Consider the following 25,654-nt stretch of genomic DNA (forward strand, 5'->3'; position numbering starts at 1 on the left):
TGCATGGAGGTGATTGGCTTAATGGTAGCGGCAATGGACATAGTACCTTTTGCACGCCTACACCTCAGACCGCTGCAATTGTGCATGCTAAGTCAGTGGAATGGGGATTACTCAGATTTGTCCCCTACCCTGAATCTGAATCAAGAGACCAGAAATTCTCTTCTATGGTGGCTTTATCGGCCACACCTGTCCAGGGGGATGCCATTCAGCAGGCCAGACTGGACAATCGTAACAACAGACGCCAGCCTGCTAGGTTGGGGCGCTGTCTGGAATTCTCTGAAGACTCAGGGATTATGGAATCAGGAGGAGAGTCTCCTTCCAATAAACATTCTGGAATTGAGGGCAGTCCTCAATGCCCTTCTAGCTTGGCCCCAATTAACAACTCAGGGGTTCATCAGGTTTCAGTCGGACAATATCACGACTGTAGCTTACATCAACCATCAGGGAGGGACAAGAAGCTCCCTAGCAATGATGGAAGTATCAAAGATAATTCGCTGGGCAGAGTCTCACTCTTGCCACCTGTCTGCAATCCACATCCCGGGAGTGGAGAACTGGGAGGCGGATTTCTTGAGTCGCCAGACTTTTCATCCGGGAGAGTGGGAACTTCATCCGGAGATTTTTGCCCAAATACTTCGACGTTGGGGCAAACCAGAGATAGATCTCATGGCGTCTCGCCAGAACGCCAAACTTCCTCACTACGGGTCCAGATCCAGGGATCCGGGAGCGGTTCTGATAGATGCTTTGACAGCACCTTGGAACTTCGGGATGGCTTATGTGTTTCCACCCTTCCCGCTGCTTCCTCGATTGATTGCGAAAATCAAACAAGAGAGAGCATCTGTGATTCTAATAGCGCCTGCATGGCCACGCAGGACTTGGTATGCAGATCTAGTGGACATGTCATCCTGTCCACCTTGGTCTCTACCTCTGAGACAGGACCTTCTGATACAGGGTCCATTCAAACATCAAAATCTAACTTCTCTGAAACTGACTGCTTGGAAATTGAACGCTTGATTTTATCAAAGCGTGGTTTTTCTGAGTCGGTTATTGATACCCTGATCCAGGCTAGGAAGCCTGTTACCAGAAAGATTTACCATAAAATATGGCGCAAATACCTATACTGGTGCGAATCCAAACGTTACTCCTGGAGTAAGGTTAGGATCCCTAGGATATTGTCTTTTCTACAAGAAGGTTTAGAAAAGGGTTTATCGGCTAGTTCATTAAAGGGACAGATTTCAGCTCTGTCCATCTTGTTACACAGGCGTCTGTCAGAAAATCCAGACGTCCAGGCTTTTTGTCAAGCTTTAGCTAGGATCAAGCCTGTGTTTAAAGCCGTTGCTCCGCCATGGAGTTTAAACTTAGTTCTTAACGTTTTACAAGGGGTTCCATTTGAACCCCTTCATTCCATTGATATAAAATTGTTATCTTGGAAAGTTCTGTTTTTAATGGCTATTTCCTCGGCTCGAAGAGTCTCTGAGTTATCAGCATTACATTGTGATTCTCCTTATCTGATTTTTCACTCAGATAAGGTAGTTCTGCGTACTAAACCTGGGTTCTTACCTAAGGTAGTTACTAACAGGAATATCAATCAAGAGATTGTTGTTCCATCCTTGTGTCCAAATCCTTCTTCAAAGAAGGAACGTCTTCTACACAATCTGGATGTAGTTCGTGCCCTCAAGTTCTACTTGCAGGCAACTAAAAATTTTCGCCAAACTTCTTCCCTGTTTGTCGTTTATTCTGGACAGAGGAGAGGTCAAAAAGCTTCTGCTACCTCTCTCTCTTTCTGGCTTCGTAGCATAATACGTTTAGCCTATGAGACTGCTGGACAGCAGCCTCCTGAAAGAATTACAGCTCACTCCACTAGAGCTGTGGCTTCCACTTGGGCCTTTAAGAATGAGGCCTCTGTTGAACAGATTTGCAAGGCTGCAACTTGGTCTTCGCTTCATACTTTTTCCAAATTTTACAAATTTGACACTTTTGCTTCTTCGGAGGCTATTTTTGGGAGAAAGGTTCTTCAGGCAGTGGTTCCTTCTGTATAATGAGCCTGCCTATCCCTCCCGTCATCCGTGTACTTTTGCTTTGGTATTGGTATCCCAGAAGTAATGATGACCCGTGGACTGATCGCACATAACAGAAGAAAACATAATTTATGCTTACCTGATAAATTCCTTTCTTCTGTTGTGCGATCAGTCCACGGCCCGCCCTGTTTTTTAAGGCAGGTAAATATCTTTTAAAATTATACTCCAGTCACCACTTCACCCTTGGTTACTCCTTTCTCGTTGATTCTTGGTCGAATGACTGGGACTGACGTAGAGGGGAGGAGCTATATCAGCTCTGCTGGGTGAATCCTCTTGCATTTCCTGTTGGGGAGGAGTTATATCCCAGAAGTAATGATGACCCGTGGACTGATCGCACAACAGAAGAAAGGAATTTATCAGGTAAGCATAAATTATGTTTTTTGTAGCAAATTATTCTTGTAGTTTGCTATAAAAATAACAGTGCCTTGCTAAAAGTTTGCTTACTTCATAGCAGCATATCAACATCTAGAGTCTAGATGCTCTATGAAGATGGTGTGTTTTTAGCAGTTATTTGAGATTTACCCCCTCAGGAAGGATACCCCAAATCATATAAGTTTTTGTTCTCATTGACAAGGCTTAGTTTTATAGATGGAAGCTGTACAATGCATTCTGTAACCCTCCGTGTATGAAAAGCATGTTTTAGTTTGTCCTAATGACTAGTCAAAATATCCTATGACTTGATGCCCTGTTTGACACAAGGAATGCTTTGTTTGCACAAAATGACTTTCTATTTGATCGTGCTGAACTTGACTCTTGACTAGCAATTGTGAATGTGAATAAAAGCAATATGAACATCTGAAGAAACCATTTATATTATAGAGGTTAAAATATTTATTGCTCTGCCTTATGTGGCCTGGCTCTGAAAATGAGCTTATAGGACACTCTGCAAATGAAACACGCATATTTAAATTGTATGTGAAAGTGAAGGCTCAGCATCCTATAAAATCAAGTGCAACCTATTTTTTCACGAGCAAGGATTACCTTTGGTATAGAACAAAAATAAACAAACATATATGGCCAGATGACAAGTGGAGCCGTATTTACCGCTTCCACTAAAGTGCTAATGCGCTAGAAGTAAACTTTTTGTGCTTGTCAGGTTGCGCTGGTATTATCAGTTGAAAGTAAAAATGTATCGCCCTCGCACTAACCAGACAAGTGCAAACAGGTTACTTCTAGAGCAATTAGACTGTTATGCAAAAGATAACCTCTTCCCCATAAAAGTCAATGGAGAAGAACACTTGATTCTCGCTTAAACCCAAACTCATATTCGCCAACCCGACATGAAAATCTGAATATTTCACATTCCATTGTTCTGCACATTGCAGAATATATTCTATTTAAAAAATATATAATATATATAATATATATATATATATATATATATACTATATATAATATATATATATATACACACACACTGGATATAAAAAGTCTACACACCCCTGTTAAAATGTCATGTTTCTGTGATGTAAAAAAATATAAATGATTTCAGTACTTTTTCCATCTTTTAATGTGACCTTTAAACTGTACAACTCCATTGCAAAACAAACTAAAATATTTTAGGTGGAGGGAAGTAGAAATAAAAAACTAAAATATGGTTGCATAAGTGTGAACACCCTTAAACTAATACTTTGTTGACACACCCTTTGATTTTATTACAGCACTCAGTCTTTTTGGGTATGAGTTTTTCAGCATGGCACATCTTGACAAAAACACTCCAAATCTGTCAGATTGTGAGGGCATCTTTTGTGCACAGCCCACTTAAGATCACCCCCACATATTTTCGATTGGATTCAGGTCTGGGCTCTGACTGGGCCATTCCAAAACTTTAATCTTCTTCTGGTGAAGCCATTCCTTTGTTGATTTGGATATATGTTTTGGGGCGTTGTCATGCTGAAAGATGACGTTCCACTTCATGTTCAGCTTTCTAACAGAAGCCTGAAGGTTTTGTGCCAATATTGTCTGGTATTTGGAACTGTTCAGAATTCCCTCTACCTTGACTAAGGCCCCAGTTCCAGCTAAAGAAAAACGGACCCAAAGCTTGATGCTGCCACCAGAATGCTTCACTGTGGGTATGGTGTTCTTTTGGTTATATGCAGTGTTTTTGCGCTGAACATATCTTTTGGAATTATGGCCAAAAAGTTTAATCTTGGTTTCATCAAACCAGAACACTTTTTGCAACATGCTTTTGGGAGACTTCATATGTGTTTTTGCAAAATTTAGCTGGGCTTGGATGTTTTTTTCCGTAAGCAATGGCTTCCGTCTTGCCACTCTACCCCATAGCCCAGACATAAAGAATACGGGCGATTGTTGTCACATGCACCACACAGCCAGTACTTGCCAGATATTCCTGCAGCTCCTTTAATGGTGCTGTAGGCCTCTTGGCAGCCTCCCAGACCAGTTTTCGTCTTGTCTTTTCATCAATTTTGGAGGGACGTCCAGTTCTTGGTAATGTCACTGTTGCGCCATATTATCTCCACTTGATGATGACTGTCTTCACTGTGTTCCATGGTATATCTAATGCCTTGGAAATTCTTTTGTACCCTTCTCCTGACTGATACCGTTTAACAATGAGATCCCTCTGATGCTTTGGAAGCTCTCTGTGGACCATGGCTTTTGCTGTAGGTTGCGACTAAGAAAATGTCAGGAAAGAACTACTAGAACAGCTGAACTTTTATTTGGGAGGGGGGCTCACATAACTAATGTATGTATGCCACAGCAGTGGGAACAATTTTAAAGAAAACTTGCAGATGTAAGTAACAATTAGGTACCCCAAAACTACTCCATAACTAATATAGAAAGTTGTAATAAAACAGCCTCAATAACCACAAACTTGTTATATCATGTTTTTATCCGTATTAACCCTTTATATTCAATTGTGTATCTGTGTCAAATAATGTAGTGGTAGTACAAGACATAACCAGTATCTAGAGAAATGCAATTACATTCAACAAAATATAATTAAAAATAAAGTAAAAGAAGAGATGTTGCTGTAGCATACTGCAGTATACTAACTTTTAGTATGTGATTACACTGTCACTTGAGTATATATAGCATGAAAAAATCAAATGTTGTTACTCAGTAGTGACTCCCAATAGTTAAAGGGACACTGTACCCAAAATTTTTCTTTCGTGATTCAGATTGAGCATGAAATTTTAAGCAACTTTCTAATTTACTCCTATTATCAAATTTTCTTCATTCTCTTGGTATCTTTATTTGAAATGCAAGAATGTAAGTTTAGATGCCGGCCCATTTTTGGTGAACAACCTGGGTTGTCCTTGCTGATTGGTGGATAAATTCATCCACCAATAAAAAAGTGCTTTCCAGAGTACTGAAACCAAAAAAAAGCTTAGATGCCTTCTTTTTCAAATAATGATAGCAAGAGAACGAAGAAAAATTGATAATAGGAGTAAATTAGAAAGTTGCTTAACATTTCATGCTCTTTCTGAATTACAAAAGAAAAAAATTGGGTACAGTGTCCCTTTAATGATATCATATACACTATTGAACCCCAAAGGCAATCCTAGTCCCTAGGGTAAAGATCCAAAAAGCCTCATGTTTGTGTACCAATTTGGTGATGTTTCCACCCCTTTTGGGTACTCTCACTTGTTCAATGACCATACAATTAAATGTTCTGTTGTCATTGTTGTGATCTACAATAAAGTGTATAGCAAAATCAGAACTGTGTTTGGACTTCTTGATATCTGAGAGATGTTGGCGGATTCTCTCTCTCACCTCTCGTGTAGTGCAACCAACATATTACTTATTATTGCAACTACACCATAACAAATATACCACATTTTTACTGTGACAGTTAACACTAGAACTCAGTTGATATTCTCTTCCCGTCGCAAAACTGGTGAAACTGTCTTTTTTTTTTTTTTCTATGAAACTACATGGGATACATGGTCCATAGCCACATGTGTACATCCCTCTGTTATCAAGTCACGCGCTACCACTTTTCTTTGTACGCAATTCACTTGGAGATAGGATATTTCCTAGAGTAACTCATCTCCGATAGGAAAAATGACAGCCACGTTTGACCACATGAATTTGCTGATCATCGATTGTGAGCATAGGTAGATGCTTTCTAATGATCTTACATATTTGCTCAAGATCTGTGGTGTACTGTGTAACAAATTAAATTGGTTGCTTTCCTTTGGTAGCTTTATTTTGTTTATCTTTTTCTTTATCTTTTAACAATAATTCCCTGTCCATACCATCCACTACGCTTTTGGCTTTATGAATAACCTCTCTTTTATAACCTCTTTGTTTGAAGTCTTGATACCAGATCTTGACTCTGTAACTCAGTCTGTAGCATTTGGAACAGTTTCTCTTCGTTCATATGAACGGTCTCTTTGCTATGGCAAAGGGTACCCTCCTGGGGTGGCAACTTTTTCCATGTTATAGGTTATTGCCAGATATAGGCTTCCTATAGATGGCTGGCAAAATCAATTCATTAGTAGTGTCTGCTTTTATTGGCACATTTGCTGCAGTGTGCATCAGTATGTAATCTGATTACTCCAATTTCCCCTACACATTAGGGCACCATCTGCTCTCTCAACTTTATGTATAAACACAAGGGTATTATCACGGTTTATATTAGATATGTGCATTACCTCAGCTCCTGTATAATCATTCGCATTATTACTTATTGTACCACATCATTTGTATTAACAATATTTATTTTGTTTTTTGTTTATGCGAATATAATATACACTTTGTTTATTATTAATTTTTTGAATGAATTTAATTGAAATATGTGGTGGGATGCCACTATTATTATAAAGTTAGATTGACAGAAATTGTGAGATGTCAATACTCTAATGAATTAATTGTATCACATGTTCTAACAGGGGGCTTGTTCTGATTGGTGGGAGGGGTTTACACTTGATTTAAACACTTGGTTTGTTCACTATTCACTTGCTCTGATGAAGGGGTGATTGCTCCCCGAAACGTCACTTGTTTTTTGATGTGCCAATGAAAGCACTGTTTTTCATAAATCCAGTAAGTGCAAGCCTTTTCATTCATGAGATGCTGGTTGATATGCCATTGTGTTTGGTTATCCATAGGAGGCAATGATGGGGAATTTTTGGACTTCGGGTTACATAGTGCTTAGTGACAGACTTGACCATATTGCTGTGGGTGATCCTTACAGCTTGATCTGGGTTATAATATAGTTAGGGAAGTGGATCTTTATACATGTGTACCCGGTGCCTTTTGTGAGGATTGACATTTTGGGATGCCATAGTAACTGTAGTTATGCGTGATTTCACTGTTGTAGATGTATTTTGTAACTTATATGAAATGAGGTGATGTTCACACTAGGAGCATATGAGCGTTTTGGGCTTCCAAGAATGGCCATATCGCATCAGAGAGAGTAACATGTTTGTGTAGTATGATAAGTAGGGGTTATTGTGAGAATATACATGCCCAGAAGAGGCAGACTGATTTAAAGGTGATCAGTTGTACATTGGTGACATATTGCTTGAGTTTTGTAAACAGTTGATACTACAGTTAGATAGTAAGGAGGACGTTTATCTCCTGATTATGCTAATATAGATGCTAGCGTTTATGTGCAGGATGACCGGTTGGTTCGTATTGGTACGGATTGTTATGGTACATTATACACACCCATTGTAGGCGGCTTCATGGAACGTCAGATGAACATTGGGGGAAGTCATAAGTGACCCCCCAGTTGCACGGTTGTAATATAATGCCCTTTGGGCTTTGCTGACAGTTGATTTGGCTGCCAAAGGTCATAAACGGTGAGGACACATATCTATATTAGTCATAATATATGTATATCCGAGTAGAATGTGGATGGATATTTATTTGTGATCATACTGAGGGGTGTGACAAGGTTGTCAGCTCCTGATTGGTTGCCCACTACGTTTGTTTACACTTCACTAAATTCTCTTTTTTTTTTTTTTTGTCAAGATATTTTATTTATTGCAAATACAAAAAAATATTACAAAATAGTTAGTGCACAGTGTGTAGTATGCAGGGAACAAAAAACGCCTTGTTATAGCAACTGTTACTGCAAGAAACATTTGCTGAGTTAGTGGAACAAAAAAAAAATATAAAAAATTATATTCTTGTAAAATTTTAAAGTGCTTTGATTAATTGTTTGCTTCTTCTGGTGGACTACTTTATAGAAGTTTGCAGAACAGCAGACATTACTAGGACATACTTTTCAGTTCTCATGTATACGTATGTGGGCTATTAAGTTAGTGAGAAGTGTTTGAAAGTATAATAGAAAATGATCACTCTACATTAACTTTGGTCATTCCTTTTGGCTGGCTGCCTCTGCCCCAACACATTTTTTTCTCATGCGGAGACCCAGCCAGCTGGGGGTAAAAAGGACCTACCAGCCAGTTAAGTGGTGTGTTGTTGACTAGATAATCCATTACATCATCCATTGAATCTTTAATTTTTTTTATTTGCCCTTTGCTGGTAGTTAGGAAACTGTCTGATACCTCTCCGAAGGAGGAAGCAGTACGGAAATTTTGGTATATTTCTCCAGCCATAGCACTGGCACGCACAGCTTTGTCTTGAACATTTCGAGGTAGGCCTTGCACACTGGACACCAGGGAAAGGCACGTGGTCTGAAGTTGCTGACTCAGGTTCCGGGCAATGGAGAGAGTACGTGACTCAATATGCTCAACACTTTCAGCTTCACCCTCAGTTTGGCCTGTGCTCTTCCTCCAATCAGCCCATGAGTTGTAGAGCTTCTCTTGTGCATCATGAATCTTTTGGTTGGCATTATTCACATTCTTCCTTGCATATTCAATCAGATCAACTGTATGATTTAGCTCAGAAATAGCTTCCTGGCTTCTGCATTTGGCATCTTTGACCCAAACTAAAGCTTGCTGATAAGCACGCTTACAAGTCTTTGAGTAGAGGGACCCTAGTCTGACATAGTAGTTGGGCTTCTGGGTGGCTGCTTCAAATCCTTCAGTATTTGTTAATTCAATGGCTAATTCTTCATCAGTTGGTGGTAGGTATTCATTCAATAAAGTGTCAGATTTTGAAAGTGCAGTGTCAACTCCACTGCTCACCATACGCACTACACCGCTTCCCAAGACAGTATTTATACTGCCATTCACAACTGCTTTGGTCATTTCAACACTTTCATGGACAGCTTCTTTTGTCTTATGCACTACACCTGTAATACTTTGAATAATGGTCTCCTTGGCTTCAGTAACTGCATCAGATGCATTGGACACAATCTTGTTGCTAGGCTGATAGAGAATTGGTAGCTTTTCTTCAATTTTATCCAGTCCGATGCAGGCATAGTTGTTGGCAATAGCAATTTGTGGCTCCAATTTCTGGATGATTGGCATAGCACTGGTGATGGCTACAGATGTAACTCATCTTTTGAAGTTCATGCTATCACTAAATTCTCTTTAATAAACTGTTTTCAAGTGATCAAGGCTGATAAACCCTGATGGCTATCTAGATTATATTATTTTGCTCACTGTATATGTATTCACTACAGCAATTTCACAGTATTTGATGTTTTTTATATACTTAACGATGTGTATAACTCTAACATATGATGTCACTAATTGAACATTCACTAGGACAGCTTAGATTGGCTGTAATATCATGGGAGGGCCACAAATGTATATAAAAGGCTTGGTTTGTTCACTTGTTGTTTGTCAGAGGAAGGGACTGTTTGTGTCCCGAAACGTCACATTAAAGAACACATTTATTGTCACAGTTGGCTGAAGTCCAGCAAGTGCTTATTTCTAATATATATATATATATATATATATATATATATATATATATATATATATATATATATATATATACACACACACACAATGCATGCTCCTATCAACCTACCTTTTCAACAAAGGAGATCAAGAGAACTAAGTGAATTTGATAATTTAAGTAAATGGGATAGATTTTTTTAATTGCATGCTTATATGAATTAACATCTAATTTTTAACTATTCTTTTACTTTTAATTACAATTCCACGTTTGTTGAGTGAAATCAATGCCACATGCTTCACTTAAAGAGACACTGAACCCAATTTTTTTCTTTTGTGATTCAGATATAGCATGCAATTTTAAGCAACTTTCTAATTTTCTCCTATTATAAAATTTTCTTCATTCTCTTGGTATCTTTAATTGAAATGCAAGAATGTAAGTTTAGATGCCGGCCCATTTTTGGTGAACAACCTGGGTTGTTCTTGCTGATTGGTGGATAAATTCACCCACCAATAAACAAGTGCTGTCCATGGTACTGAACCCAAAAATTTGCTTAGATGCCGCCTTTTTCAAATAAAGATAGCAAGAGAACGAATACAAATTTATAATAGGAGTAAATTAGAAAGTTGCTTAAAATCTCATGCTCTATCTGAATCACAAAATATTTTTTTTGGGTTCAGTGTCCCTTTAAATATTGTTAAACAATAAGCTGCTTTTAAAGATACTCATGCCCAATGTTAGTAAAGATTTCCTTATTTCATACCTTGGGACTTTAATTTGACAACCCCCACGGCATCCTCCTTTCTTCAGAGATTTACCTTAAATAGTTTTGCAGTGCACCAGGGGCTTTGAAATGAGACTGGGCTTACATCATAGAAATTTTTTTTTTGTAAAGACTATTTCTATGCTATCTTTAATTTGCTTTAATACTATCAAGTATTTTTTTTTATTTGTTTTTTAATCTGGAATGGCATCTCTATTCAGCATGAGAATTTTGTGTTTCTAGCATCAAATTATCTACCATTGTGGCATTTAAAAGAAACATTTTTTTTGTTTTAAGAAATATTAAAATAGATTGCTCAGTAATAACAAGAGGCGTCTGTAGATATAATTACTTTAAAATGCAGCAAAATGAAATAAATCCTAATATGTACAAATTTGTTTCCATATTTCTTTCTCCACTACTCACAAAGTTGTTAAAACAAAACAAAACAAAAAAACAATCAATGTATTTAACAGCAGAAAAATTGACCTTCACTTTAAATATCTTATGTTGAAGATTATGTTTAAAACATTAAAATCGCTGACTTTATATATTTAAAAAACTAACCCTTTTCCAAAAATATGTATTTATAATGTTCCTCCGTTACCGCAATTATCTCCGCCCATACCAGACTTCCTGATTCTGCTTTGATGACGTTGATTTGTGTATTACAAGAGGACTACGCTCGTGCACCCTTGTGATGTTTGAAATGCGCATGCGTATGGTCAGCACAATAGCGCATGCGTTTCATTAACTGCCGTAACTGTGTATGCAGTAAACTAAACAATTTGTAGCAATCATTGCTACGCAAGTCTGTCAGTGACTCACTCGCAAGATCGCTCTGCCCATTCGGAAAGTTTATTGTACAGTGTCTGTCATTACTGTCAGTATATCAATTCAAATGTATTTATAAACCTAATTTTTTTTCAATATATGTAAATATATGATAACATTTGGGCACTTTATTTATAAAGTTCTAAATATATGTATTCAAACATTTATTTGCCTTGACTCAGGATGTTCAACATTCCTTATTTTCAGACAGTCAGTTTCATATTTGGGATAATGCATTTGAATCAATCATTTTTTCTTACCTTAAAATATTTTACTCTTTTTTCCCTGTGGGCTGTTAGGCTCGCGGGGGCTGAAAATGCTTCATTTTATTGCGTCATTCTTGGCGCGGACTTTTTTGGCGCAAATCTTTTCTGTTTCCGGCGTCATACGTGTCGCCGGAAGTTGCGTCATTTTTGACGTTCTTTTGCGCCAAAAATGTCGGCGTTCCGGATGTGGCGTCATTTTTGGCGCCAAAAAACATTTAGGCGCCAAATAATGTGGGCGTCTTATTTGGCGCTAAAAAATATGGGCGTCGCTTTTGTCTCCACATTATTTCAGTCTCATTTTTTCTCTGCTTCTGGTTACTAGAAGCTTGTTTATTGGCATTTTTTCCCATTCCTGAAACTGTCATTTAAGGAATTTGATCAATTTTGCTTTATATGTTGTTTTTTCTCTTACATATTGCAAGATGTCTCACGTTGCATCTGAGTCAGAAGATACTTCAGGAAAATCGCTGTCTAGTGCTGGAACTACCAAAGCTAAGTGTATCTGCTGTAAACTTTTGGTAGCTATTCCTCCGGCTGTTGTTTGTATTAATTGTCATGACAAACTTGTTAATGCAGATAATATTTCCTTTAGTAATGTACCATTGCCTGTTGCAGTTCCTTCAACATCTAAGGTGCAGAATGTTCCTGATAACATAAGAGATTTTGTTTCTGAATCCATCAAGAAGGCTATGTCTGTTATTTCTCCTTCTAGTAAACATAAAAAATCTTTTAAAACTTCTCTCTCTACAGATGAATTTTTAAATGAACATCATCATTCTGATTCTGATGACTCTTCTGGTTCAGAGGATTCTGTCTCAGAGATTGATGCTGATAAATCTTCATATTTATTTAAAATGGAATTTATTCGTTCTTTACTTAAAGAAGTACTAATTGCTTTAGAAATAGAGGATTCTGGTCCTCTTGATACTAATTCTAAACGTTTAGATAAGGTATTTAAATCTCCTGTGGTTATTCCAGAAGTTTTTCCTGTTCCTAATGCTATTTCTGAAGTAATTTTTAGAGAATGGGATAAATTGGGTAATTCATTTACTCCTTCTAAACGTTTTAAGCAATTATATCCTGTGCCGTCTGACAGATTAGAATTTTGGGACAAAATCCCTAGAGTTGATGGGGCTATTTCTACCCTTGATAAACGTACTACTATTCCTACGTCAGATGGTACTTCGTTTAAGGATCCTTTAGATAGGAAAATTGAATCCTTTCTAAGAAAAGCTTATCTGTGTTCAGGTAATCTTCTTAGACCTGCTATATCATTGGCTGATGTTGCTGCAGCTTCAACTTTTTGGTTGGAGACTTTAGCGCAACAAGTAACAGATCATGATTCTCATAATATTATTCTTCTTCTTCAGCATGCTAATAATTTTATCTGTGATGCCATTTTTGATATTATCAGAGTTGATGTCAGGTTTATGTCACTAGCTATTTTAGCTAGAAGAGCTTTATGGCTTAAAACTTGGAATGCTGATATGGCTTCTAAATCAACTCTACTTTCCATTTCTTTCCAGGGTAACAAATTATTTGGTTCTCAGTTGGATTCTATTATCTCAACTGTTACTGGTGGGAAAGGAACTTTTTTACCACAGGATAAAAAATCTAAGGGTAAAAACAGGGCTAATAATCGTTTTCGTTCCTTTCGTTTCAACAAAGAACAAAAGCCTGATCCTTCATCCTCAGGAGCAGTTTCAGTTTGGAAACCATCTCCAGTCTGGAATAAATCCAAGCCTTCTAGAAAGGCAAAGCCTGCTTCTAAGTCCACATGAAGGTGCGGCCCTCATTCCAGCTCAGCTGGTAGGGGGCAGGTTACGTTTTTTCAAAGAAATTTGGATCAATTCTGTTCACAATCTTTGGATTCAGAACATTGTTTTAGAAGGGTACAGAATTGGTTTCAAGATGAGACCTCCTGCAAAGAGATTTTTTTCTTTCCCGTGTCCCAGTAAATCCAGTGAAAGCTCAAGCATTTCTGAATTGTGTTTCAGATCTAGAGTTGGCTGGAGTAATTATGCCAGTTCCAGTTCTGGAACAGGGGATGGGGTTTTATTCAAATCTCTTCATTGTACCAAAGAAGGAGAATTCCTTCAGACCAGTTCTGGATCTAAAAATATTGAATCGTTATGTAAGGATACCAACGTTCAAAATGGTAACTGTAAGGACTATCTTGCCTTTTGTTCAACAAGGGCATTATATGTCCACAATAGATTTACAGGATGCATATCTGCATATTCCGATTCATCCAGATCATTATCAGTTCCTGAGATTCTCTTTTCTGGACAAGCATTACCAGTTTGTGGCTCTGCCGTTTGGCCTAGCTACAGCTCCAAGAATTTTTACAAAGGTTCTCTGTGCCTTTCTGTCTGTAATCAGAGAACAGGGTATTGTGGTATTTCCTTATTTGGACGATATCTTGGTACTTGCTCAGTCTTTACATTTAGCAGAATCTCATACGAATCGACTTGTGTTGTTTCTTCAAGATCATGGTTGGAGGATCAATTTACCAAAAAGTTCATTGATTCCTCAGACAAGGGTAACCTTTCTGGGTTTCCAGATAGATTCAGTGTCCATGACTCTGTCTTTAACAGACAAGAGACGTCTAAAATTGATTTCAGCTTGTCGAAACCTTCAGTCACAATCATTCCCTTCGGTAGCCTTATGCATGGAAATTCTAGGTCTTATGACTGCTGCATCGGACGCGATCCCCTTTGCTCGTTTTCACATGCGACCTCTTCAGCTCTGTATGCTGAATCAATGGTGCAAGGATTACACAAAGATATCTCAATTAATATCTTTAAAACCGATTGTACGACACTCTCTAACGTGGTGGACAGATCACCATCGTTTAATTCAGGGGGCTTCTTTTGTGCTTCCGACCTGGACTGTAATTTCAACAGATGCAAGTCTCACAGGTTGGGGAGCTGTGTGGGGATCTCTGACGGCACAAGGAGTTTGGGAATCTCAGGAGGTGAGATTACCGATCAATATTTTGGAACTCTGTGCAATTTTCAGAGCTCTTCAGTCTTGGCCTCTTCTGAAGAGAGAATCGTTCATTTGTTTTCAGACAGACAATGTCACAACTGTGGCATACATCAATCATCAAGGAGGGACTCACAGTTCTCTGGCTATGAAAGAAGTATCTCGAATTCTGGTTTGGGCGGAATCCAGCTCCTGTCTAATCTCTGCGGTTCATATCCCAGGTATAGACAATTGGGAAGCGGATTATCTCAGTCGCCAAACGTTGCATCCGGGCGAATGGTCTCTTCACCCAGAGGTATTTCTTCAGATTGTTCAAATGTGGGAGCTTCCAGAAATAGATCTGATGGCATCTCATTTAAACAAGAAACTTCCCAGGTATCTGTCCAGATCCCGGGAACCTCAGGCGGAAGCAGTGGATGCATTATCACTTCCTTGGAAGTATCATCCTGCTTATATCTTTCCGCCTCTAGTTCTTCTTCCAAGAGTAATCTCCAAGATTCTGAAGGAATGCTCGTTCTGCTGGTAGCTCCGGCATGGCCTCACAGGTTTTGGTATGCGGATCTTGTCCGGATGGCCTCTTGCCATCCGTGGACTCTTCCGCTACGACCAGACCTTCTGTCGCAAGGTCCTTTTTTCCATCAGGATCTCAAATCCTTAAATTTAAAGGTATGGAGATTGAACGCTTGATTCTTGGTCAAAGAGGTTTCTCTGACTCTGTGATTAATACTATGTTACAGGCTCATAAATCTGTATCCAGAGAGATATATTATAGAGTCTGGAAGACTTATATTTCTTGGTGTCTTTCTCATCATTTTTCTTGGCATTCTTTTAGAATTCCGAGAATTTTACAGTTTCTTCAGTGTTCTTTTTCACAGAAAGATTGCTAATCTTCCTGATATTCATTGTTTTGTACAAGCTTTGGTTCATATAAAACCTGTCATTAAGTCAATTTCTCCTCCTTGGAGTTTGAATTTGGTTCTGGGGGCTCTTCAAGCTCCTCCGTTTGAACCTATGCATTCATTGGACATTAAATTACTTTCTTGGAAAGTTTTGTTCCTTTTGGCAATCTCTTCTGCCAGAAGAGTTTCTGAATTATCTGCTCTTTCTTGTGAGTCTTCTTTTCTGATTTTTCATCAGGATAAGGCGGTGTTGCGAACTTCTTTTGAATTTTTACCTAAAGTTGTGAATTCCAACAACATTAGTAGAGAAATTGTGGTTCCTTCATTATGTCCTAATCCTAAGAATTCTAAGGAGAAATCGTTGCATTCTTTGGATGTTGTTAGAGCTTTGAAATATTATGTTGAAGCTACTAAGTCTTTCCGAAAGACTTCTAGTCTATTTGTTATCTTTTCCGGTTCTAGAAAAGGCCAGAAAGCTTCTGCCATTTCTTTGGCATCTTGGTTGAAATCTTTAATTCATCTTGCCTATGTTGAGTCGGGTAAAACTCTGCCTCAAAGGATTACAGCTCATTCTACTAGGTCAGTTTCTACTTCCTGGGCGTTTAGGAATGAAGCTTCGATTGATCAGATTTGCAAAGCAGCAACTTGGTCCTCTTTGCATACTTTTACTAAATTCTACCATTTTGATGTTTTTTCTTCTTCTGAAGCAGTTTTTGGTAGAAAAGTACTTCAGGCAGCGGTTTCAGTTTGAATCTTCTGCTTATGTTTTTCATTAAACTTTATTTTGGGTGTGGATTATTTTCAGCAGGAATTGGCTGTCTTTATTTTATCCCTCCCTCTCTAGTGACTCTTGCGTGGAAAGATCCACATCTTGGGTAATCATTATCCCATACGTCACTAGCTCATGGACTCTTGCTAATTACATGAAAGAAAACATAATTTATGTAAGAACTTACCTGATAAATTCATTTCTTTCATATTAGCAAGAGTCCATGAGGCCCGCCCTTTTTTTGTGGTGGTTATGATTTTTTGTATAAAGCACAATTATTCCAATTCCTTATTTTATATGCTTTCGCACTTTTTTATCACCCCACTTCTTGGCTATTCGTTAAACTGAATTGTGGGTGTGGTGAGGGGTGTATTTATAGGCATTTTGAGGTTTGGGAAACTTTGCCCCTCCTGGTAGGAATGTATATCCCATACGTCACTAGCTCATGGACTCTTGCTAATATGAAAGAAATGAATTTATCAGGTAAGTTCTTACATAAATTATGTTTTCTCTTGCTTTAGTTATCGGAGTCTTGGTTGGCCTACAAAGCCTTGCATCACGGCACATATTTTGCCTCTTGCTAATACCCAAGCTCTGCAAATTGTTGACTGTTTTTGTTTGTTTTGCAAAAGAATTTCTGAAATTAAAGGGACATAAAACCTATTTTTTTTCTTTCATAATTTAGAAAGAACATAAAATTTTAAACAACTTTCTAATTTACTTCTATTATCAAATGTTATTCTTTTTCTAGTTATCCTTTGTTTTAAAAGCAGAAATGTAAGCTCAACAGTGTACACGTGTCTGGAGCTCTATATAGCAGCAGTTTTGCAGCAAAAATTATACATTAGCAGGAGCACTAGAGGGCAGCACTATTTCCTGTCATGTAGTGCTTCAGGCATGTGCACGCTACCTACCTAGATATCTCTTCAACAAAGAATAACATGAGAATTAAATAAATTTGATAATAGAAGTAAATTGTAATCTTTTTAAAAATGTTATTCTCTATCTGAATCATGAAATAATAAAAATGTTGGGTGTAATGTCCCTTTAAGGAAGAGAGAAAGTTTTACTCGGATCCCTGGCATTTGACGTATCTGTTCAACCCTCCCCCCCAGAAAAAAAAAAACAACCCAAAATAATGGTAAGGAATTCCTTAATAGATATTATCCAGCTTTTGTATAGTATTTACTTCAGGAAGTCGTAATAAATCCACATGTTCAAGGGTGAGTTTTTTTTTTTTTAAAGCCGCCTAGCTCCTTAGTTTTATATGAATTATTATGTAACTAGTCCTAAAGCCCGTTCACACGGGCTGTGTTGTGTTATATTTAATATTCATTCTCTCTCTCTCTCTCTCTCTCTCTCTCTCTCTTTCTCTTTCTCTTTCTCTTTCTCTTTCTCTTTCTCTTTCTCTTTCTCTTTCTCTTTCTCTTTCTCTTTCTCTTTCTCTTTCTCTTTCTCTTTCTCTCTCTCTTTCTCTCTCTCTCTCTCTCTCTCTTTCTCTCTCTCTTTCTCTCTCTTTCTCTCTCTTTCTCTCTCTTTCTCTCTCTTTCTCTCTCTTTCTCTCTCTTTCTCTCTCTTTCTCTCTCTTTCTCTCTCTTTCTCTCTCTTTCTCTCTCTCTCTCTCCTTGCGCCTTCACTTGCCGGTCCTCGCGCTGCTGGTTTCATCTGCAGGGGGTGGCGCGTGCGATCAGCTGCTGTCTAAGGCCAAGTGTTTGTCTGAACTGCGCATGACGGCTTCAGACAAACACTTGTCTTTTATAATATAGGATGGTCATTCAGATCTTATACTCTGCTTCCATCATCTGGAGGGGCTGAATGCAAAGTCTGCATTTTTTTTTTTGTCTTTTCACAACTAAATCCTACTTTTTATTTTTATTATTTTGTTTGAAGAGGCACTGAGTTTGTTTTGAATTCTTATTAGCAAATACTGAATTTAGACATTTCACTGCATTTTCTGACAATTATACTTATTTATTTTTTATCTTATTTTTATAATTTTGTGTTTGAATTTCCTACAATTTTTTAAAGAGGCATAATAAAATGCTCTTGACAATTAATTGCGTTACTTGATAGTTTTACAAAAGTTATTAAATTAAATGTTCATACAGACTACCACTTATATTATATGAGCTTTAAATCTTTGTTTTGATCATTTCTTTATAAGTTCTAGTTCATGACTATTAGCCACAAACATTTAAATTCCTTGAGTGTAACTTAGCTGTGATGTCTCTTGAGCTGTAGGACCATTTAAATGTTTTTAGCAGGTTTACTTTTTTCTTAATGTTGTCACATAGAGCTGTAAATTGTTCATTGTGTTCTTAAAGGGACAGTAAACACCAGAATTTTTGTTGTTTAAAAAGGTAGATAATCCCTTTATTACCCATTCCCAAATTTTGCATAACCGACAAAGTTATAATATACTTTCTTTCATGTAATTGGCAAGAGTCCATGAGCTAGTGACATATGGGATATACAATCCTACCAGGAGGGGCAAAGTTTCCCAAACCTCAAAATGCCTATAAATACACCCCTCACCACACCCACAATTCAGTTTTACAAACTTTGCCTCCTATGGAGGTGGTGAAGTAAGTTTGTGCTAAGATTTCTACGTTGATATGCGCTTCTCAGCATTTTGAAGCCCGATTCCTCTCAGAGTACAGTGAATGTCAGAGGGATGTGAAGGGAGTATCGCCTATTGAATGCAATGGTTTTCCTCACAGGGATCTATTTCATAGGTTCTCTGTTATCGGTAGTAGAGATTCATCTCCTACCTCCCTTTGCAGATCGACGATATACGCTCATATTCCATTACCTCTTCTGATAACCGTTTCAGTACTGGTTTGGCTATATGTGGATGGGTGTCTTTTGGTAAGTATGTTTCATTTGCTTAAGACACTCTCAGCTATGGCTTGGCACTTTATATAAAGTTCTAAATATATGTATTGTACTTATATTTGCCATGATTCAGGTTCAGTATATTTCCTTTTTGCAGACTGTCCGTTTCATATCTGGGAAATGCATTTTTAAGAAAAAAAAATTTCTTACCTGGGGTTAAGTCTTTTTCAAACTGACTCTTTTTTAAATTGCGGGCTGTATTAGGCTTGCGAGGGCGCAAAATGCCAAAATTTATTGCGTCATTCTTGGCGTGAGATTTTTTGGCACGAAAGTTACGTTCGTTGACACAAATTCATCATTTCCGGCGTCTTAGTTGGCGCCGAGTCCTTCACAAGGTTGCGTCATCTATGACGCTAGTATTTCGTTTACGGACGTTTTTGGCGGCAAAAAATATTTTCGGTTTGTGGTGCGTCATACTTGGGGCCAAATATTTTCATTATTTAAGACCCTGTTCCTTTTGCCTCTGGCCTTTTTTCTATGTCAGAGGGCTATGCTGTTTGCTTTTCTCCCATTCCTGAAACTGTCATATATGGAAATTGATAATTTTGCTTTATATGTTGTTTTTTTCTCTTACATTTGCAAGATGTCTCAAACTGTTCCTGTCTCAGAAAAAACACTGTTGGAATCCTGTTGACTGATATCAGTTCTACCAAAACTAAGTACATTTATTGTAATGTTATGGAGATTATATCTTCAGCTGTGGTTTGTAATAAGTTATTATGATCAACTTTTACATGCAGAAATTATGTCCATCAGTAATAATGCATTGCCTGTTGCTATTCTTTTAACATCTAATGTACAAGATATACCTGTGAATTTATAAGAATATTTTTCTGATTCTATTCAGAAGGCTTTGTCTGCTATCCCGCCTTCTAATAAATGTAAAGGTCTTTTGTAAACTTCTCATAAAGTTGATGAAATTTCAAATGACCGACAACATACTGAATTATCCTTCTCTGGTGAAGATCTATCTGATTCAGAAGATCCTTCATCAGATATTGACACTAACAAATCTTCTTATTTATTTAAAATGGAGTACATTCGTTCTTTGTTGAAGTGTTGATTATATTGGATATTGAGGAGACTAGTCCTCTTGATTTTAAAGCTAGTAAACTTTTAAATTCTGTTATAAACCTCCTGTGGTTATTTCAGAGGTTTTTCCAGTTCCTGATGCTATTTCTGATATGATTTCAAAGGAATGGAATAGGCCTGGTACTTCTTTTATTCCTTCCTTAAGGTTTTAAAAATTGTATCCTTTGCCAGCAGTTAGATTGGAGTTTTGGGAAAAGATCCCCAAAGTTGGGGTTATCTCTACTCTTGCTGCTATTCCTATGGAACACATCCAGATGTGTTTTCTCAGATTGTTCAGATGTGGGGTCTTTCAGAAATAAATCTGATGGCTTCTCATCTAAACAAGACTTCCTAGGTACCTGTCCAGGTCCAGGGATATTCAGGCGGAAGCAGTGGATATGTTGACACTTTCTTGGTGCTTCCAACCTGCTTATATTTCCCGCCTCTAGTTCTTCTTCCAAGAGTGATATCCATAATCATCATGGAACAGTCATTTGTTTTGCTGGTAGTTCCAGCATGGCCTCATAGGTTTTGATATGTGGATTTTGTTCGGACCTCTTCCATTAAGGTCGAATTTTCTGTCTCAAGGTCCGTTTTTCCATCAGGATTTCAAATCATTAAATTTGAAGGTATGGAAATTAAACGCCTAGTGCTTAGTCACAGAGGTTTCTCTGACTCAGTGATTAATGCTATGTTACAGGCTCGGAAGTCTATTTTTAGAAAGATTTATTATCGAGTTTGAAATACTTATTTGCATGGTGTTCTTCTCATAAGTTCACTTGGCATTCTTTCAGAATTCCTAGATTTTTTACAGTTTCTTCAGGATGGTTTAAATAAGGTTTTGTCTGCAAGTTCCCTGAAGGGACAAATCTCTGTTCTTTCTGTCTCATTTCACAGAAAGATTGATAAGCTTCCTGATATTCACTGTTTTTGTACAGGCTTTGGTTTGTATCAAGCCTGTCATTAAATCAATCTATCCTCCTTGGAGTCTTATATTGATTTTGAAGGCTTTGCAGGCTCCTCCATTTGAGCCTATGCTCTCTTTGGATGTTAAAATACTTTCTTGGGAAGTGTTGTTCCTTTTGGCCATCTCTTCTGCTAAAAGAATTTCTGCATTATCTGCTCTTTCTTGTGAATCTCCTTTTCTGATTTTTTTTTTCCTCAGGATAAGGCGGTTTTGCGGACTTCATTTAAATTCTTACCTAAGGTTGTGAATTCTAACAACATTAATAGAGGAATTGTTGTCCCTTCCTTGTGTCCTAATCCTAAGACTTCTTTGGAGAAATCCTTACATTCTTTGGATGTGGTAAGAGCTTTGAAATATTATGTTGAAGCTACTTAAGATTTCAGGAAGACTTATAGTCTATTTGTTATATTTCCTGGTTCTAGGAAATGTCAGAAGGCTTCTGCCATTTCCTTGGCTTCGTGGTTAAAGTTTTTGATTCATACAGCTTATTTGGGGTCGGGTCAAGCCCCGCCTCAGAGAATTACAACTCATTCTACTTGATTAGTCTCCACTTTGTGGGCTTTTTAGAATGAAGCTTCAGTTGTTCAGATTTGCAAAGCAGTAACCTGTTCTTCTTTGCATACATTTACTAGATTCTACCGGTTTGATGTATCTGCTTCTTCAGAAGCAGTTTTTTGGTAGAAAAGTTTTTTCAGGCAGCTGATTCAGTTTGATTCTTCTGCTTATGTTTTTTAAGTTTTTTTTCTTTCCATTTAATGAGAATTAACTTAGTTTTGGCTTGTGGATTATTTTTTTCAGCGGAAAATGGCTGTTTTTTATTTTTATCCCTCCCTCTCTAGTGACTCTTGCGGGGAGTTCCACATCTTGGGTATTGCTATCCCATACGTCACTAGCTCATGGACTCTTGCCAATTACATGAAAGAAAACATAATTTATGTAAGAACTTACCTGATAAATTCATTTTTCATATTCGCAAGAGTCCATGAGGCCCACCCTTTTTTTGTGGTGGTTATGATTTTTTGTATAAAGCACAATTATTTCCAAATTTCTTTGTTGATGCTTTTTACTCCTTTCTTTATCACCCTACTTCTGGGCTATTCATTAAACTGAATTGTGGGTGTGGTGAGGGGTGTATTTATAGGCATTTTGAGGTTTGGGAAACTTTGCCCCTCCTGGTAGGATTGTATATCCCGTACGTCACTAGCTCATGGACTCTTGCCAATATGAAAGAAATGAATTTATCAGGTAAATTCTTACATAAATTATGTTGTTTACCTCTGTGATTACCTTGTATCTATGGCTCTACAAACTGCCCCCTTATTTCAGTCCTTTTGAAAGACTTGCATTTTTAGCCAATCAGTGCTTGCTCTTAGGAGCTTCACGTGCCTGAGCTCAATGTTATCTATATGAAACACATGAACTAACGCCCTCTAGTGGTGAAAAACTGTCAAAATGCTTTCAGATTAGAGGTGGCCTTCAAGGTCTAAGAAATTAGCATATATACCTCCTAGATTTAGTTTTCAACTAAGAATACCAAGTGAACAAAGCAAAATTGGTAATAAAAGTAAATTGGAAAGTTGTTTAAAATTACATGCCCTATTTAAATCATGAAAGTTTTTTTTTTTTTTTTACTTGACTGTCTCTTTAAGTAATCTCTCTATAAAAAACAATGTTTTGGCAAATTTGTTCTTAGAGAACCTGTCAAATTATTTATTGAACTTTCATATATTTTATTTTTAATGTTTGCTTTGCTGTAATATAAATTTACATCCCCCCTTTTCTTCCTAAACCCCACCCATACACCGAAATTTGCCTGAATACACACACAAAAGGAAAAAAAGATTATTATAGCTCTTCTATATTAGACGCATAGATGTCCATATTTCCTGGAGAGCACAGTGTTTCTCTGCATACAAAGGTGGTACACCACAAGGGGAGTTGCTGATGTATTGTTTTAGTAGTCTATATTTTGTGATATTAGTATTTACAAGCAGATAGTTTTGGGTTTCTGTCTAAATTTAATACAGTGTTTTTTTTTTATTGTAACACAATCACTTTAGCAGGGTTGCTAATTCCCACTGAATTCTCTGCTAGCCACTCAAAATGATGTACAGTAAAATGTATCAAATATTTAGCATCCTCCACTCCCAGTATAAAATCTAACAGTATTGTTCAGCAAAATTCTTTTCCATAAATCAGGTTAGTTTTAGTTGTCAGTAAATCTGATAGCAGCAGTATTTGAATATCATCAGTGATGGCACAGCAGGGGTGTCGGTCTAGCAGTGAAGTGACTCAGCACAGATTTATATCAACGTCTGCACTTTCACTTTGATATATGTTGTGCAAAGTATTTATTGGGATTGACATAGGATGAGCAGATACAAAAGCATAGACATGTTCATGCTCAATTATTTACTTTGTGCTAATCTTCAAAGTAAGAAGGGTCCTGGACTTTCTCTGATAGATTGATCACTACCTTTTTACAGAGCTTGTATTGGCAGTAAAAGGTGCTGTTATGATACAAGGTACTCTCTCATTTACTCTTCATAAAAAAAAAAAAAATGTGAAAAACACAAACACTAATTTGTTTTAATTAAACTTTAAATTAAAGTTTTGTCTTTTTTCTCTCTCTCTCCTGAAATCTTAGTTATATATTGTTAAAGGGACACTGAACCCAATTTTTTTTCTTTTGTGATTCAGATAGAGCATGCAATTTTAAGCATCTTTCTAATTTACTCCTATTATCAATTTTTCTTCATTCTCTTGGTATCTTTATTTGAAAAGCAAGAATGTATGTTTAGATGCCGGCCCATTTTTAGTGAACAACCTGGGTTGTTGTTGCTGATTGGTGGATTAATTTAACTGACCAATAAACCAGTATTGTTCAGTATTCTGAACCAAAAAATAGCTTAGATGCCTTCTTGTTCAATTAAAGATGGCAAAAGAACGAAGAAAATGTTATAATAGGAGTAAATTAGAAAGTTGCTTAAAATTGCATGCTCTATCTGAATCATGAAAGAACAAAAATTGGGTTCAGTGTCCCTTTAAGTATCAGTGGTTTCAAATTAGAATTTTCATTGACTAGAATGTTTTTGAATTCCCATCTTTGTATCATGTTAATAAAAAAAAAATAATAATTAAAAAAGCAATTAAGGTGTCCGTAATAGTATTTATGAAGAATAGAGGTTCCTTTATTTCAAATGTTATGCAAGATTTTTATTTAGAACTTTTTGTTTAATTAACCACTAGTGTTTTGCTGATTGAGTAAGATTAACGCCTTCACTGTTGGAGCTGTTTTTGTATTCATGAATTCTAGTTCTTCTAAGTACAAAGGATTTTTGTCCTAATTATTATTCATCCCTAAGGTTTCTGAAGATTAGAGAACAGCTGTGTTACAAATAGATTTGATGCCCAAAGCAATGTGTCACTCGTGCTGCTCCTTATCACCAAACACGTGTCTCCCCTTTTTTCCCCATTCTTCTTTTTCTTTGTCATATTGACTTGGCTTCAATGTGTTTCCTTGTGTCACTTAGTGTGCCATCCCCTGACTTCATGTTGTCGGCCACCTGTGTTGTATTAAGATGTGTTTTATTCCTCCCACTGCTCTTGTATTCTTGACAGATGGGACCAAATGAGGAAAGAGTTAAAAGCACTTAAAAGACATATATATATATATATATATATATATATATATATATATATATATATTTATATATATATATATATTTATATACAGTGTGTGTATGTATGTATATATATATATATATATATATATATATATATGTATTTATATGTGTGTATGTATGTGTATATATACAGTGTGTGTATGTATGTATATGTGTGTATGTATGTGTATATATACTGTGTGTGTGTGTATGTATGTGTGTGTATATATACTGTGTGTATGTGTGTGTATGTATATGTGTGTGTGTGCATATATAAAAAAAGTAGTATATGTCAGAAATTAAGCAAGTAATTGGAAAATATCTGTGTATACATTAAATGTTTTGCAGGATAAGTCATGAGTAATGTTTTACTTTTATCTTGTAGTGTAAAAATAGCTCATACACTGATCAAACAGTTATTGTGTGTAATATTGTGGGCATTAGGGTTCTGGAAGCACAGGCAGTGCTTCACTTCAGCATTGTAACTGTTCAGAGTTACAATACAACAGCACTTAAGGTAAATAGTGTAAGTGCATTTTTAAAATGTTTTTTAATAGATGTTTGGGTGTGTAATGTCTCTTCAAGGGTTATGAAACCCAAACATTTATTTTGAGATTCAGACAGAAAATATATATTTTTGTAAATGTTTACTTCTACTATCAAATTTGCTTCCCTTCCCGATGGTCTTCTGTTAAAGAAATACCTTGGTCAGTGACTGGAGTGCTACATTGTGCTGCCAT

The 25,654-nt window shown here is 37.0% G+C and overlaps 1 protein-coding gene across 1 annotated transcript; it reads right to left on the minus strand.

The window, feature by feature from the left end:
• Nucleotides 1-1,937: 1,937 nt before the first annotated feature.
• Nucleotides 1,938-25,654, minus strand: LOC128661635 (perilipin-2-like; the record flags this gene model as incomplete). Its single annotated transcript, XM_053715867.1, has 3 exons — nucleotides 25,618-25,654; nucleotides 8,351-9,447; nucleotides 1,938-1,997 (listed from the first exon to the last, which is right to left on the minus strand). Coding segments are annotated over exons 1-3 (1,194 nt in total), but the record flags the coding sequence as incomplete, so codon positions are not given.

The sequence above is a fragment of the Bombina bombina genome, chromosome 5 (assembly GCF_027579735.1).
Source record: "Bombina bombina isolate aBomBom1 chromosome 5, aBomBom1.pri, whole genome shotgun sequence".
NCBI classification, from domain to species: domain Eukaryota; kingdom Metazoa; phylum Chordata; class Amphibia; order Anura; family Bombinatoridae; genus Bombina; species Bombina bombina.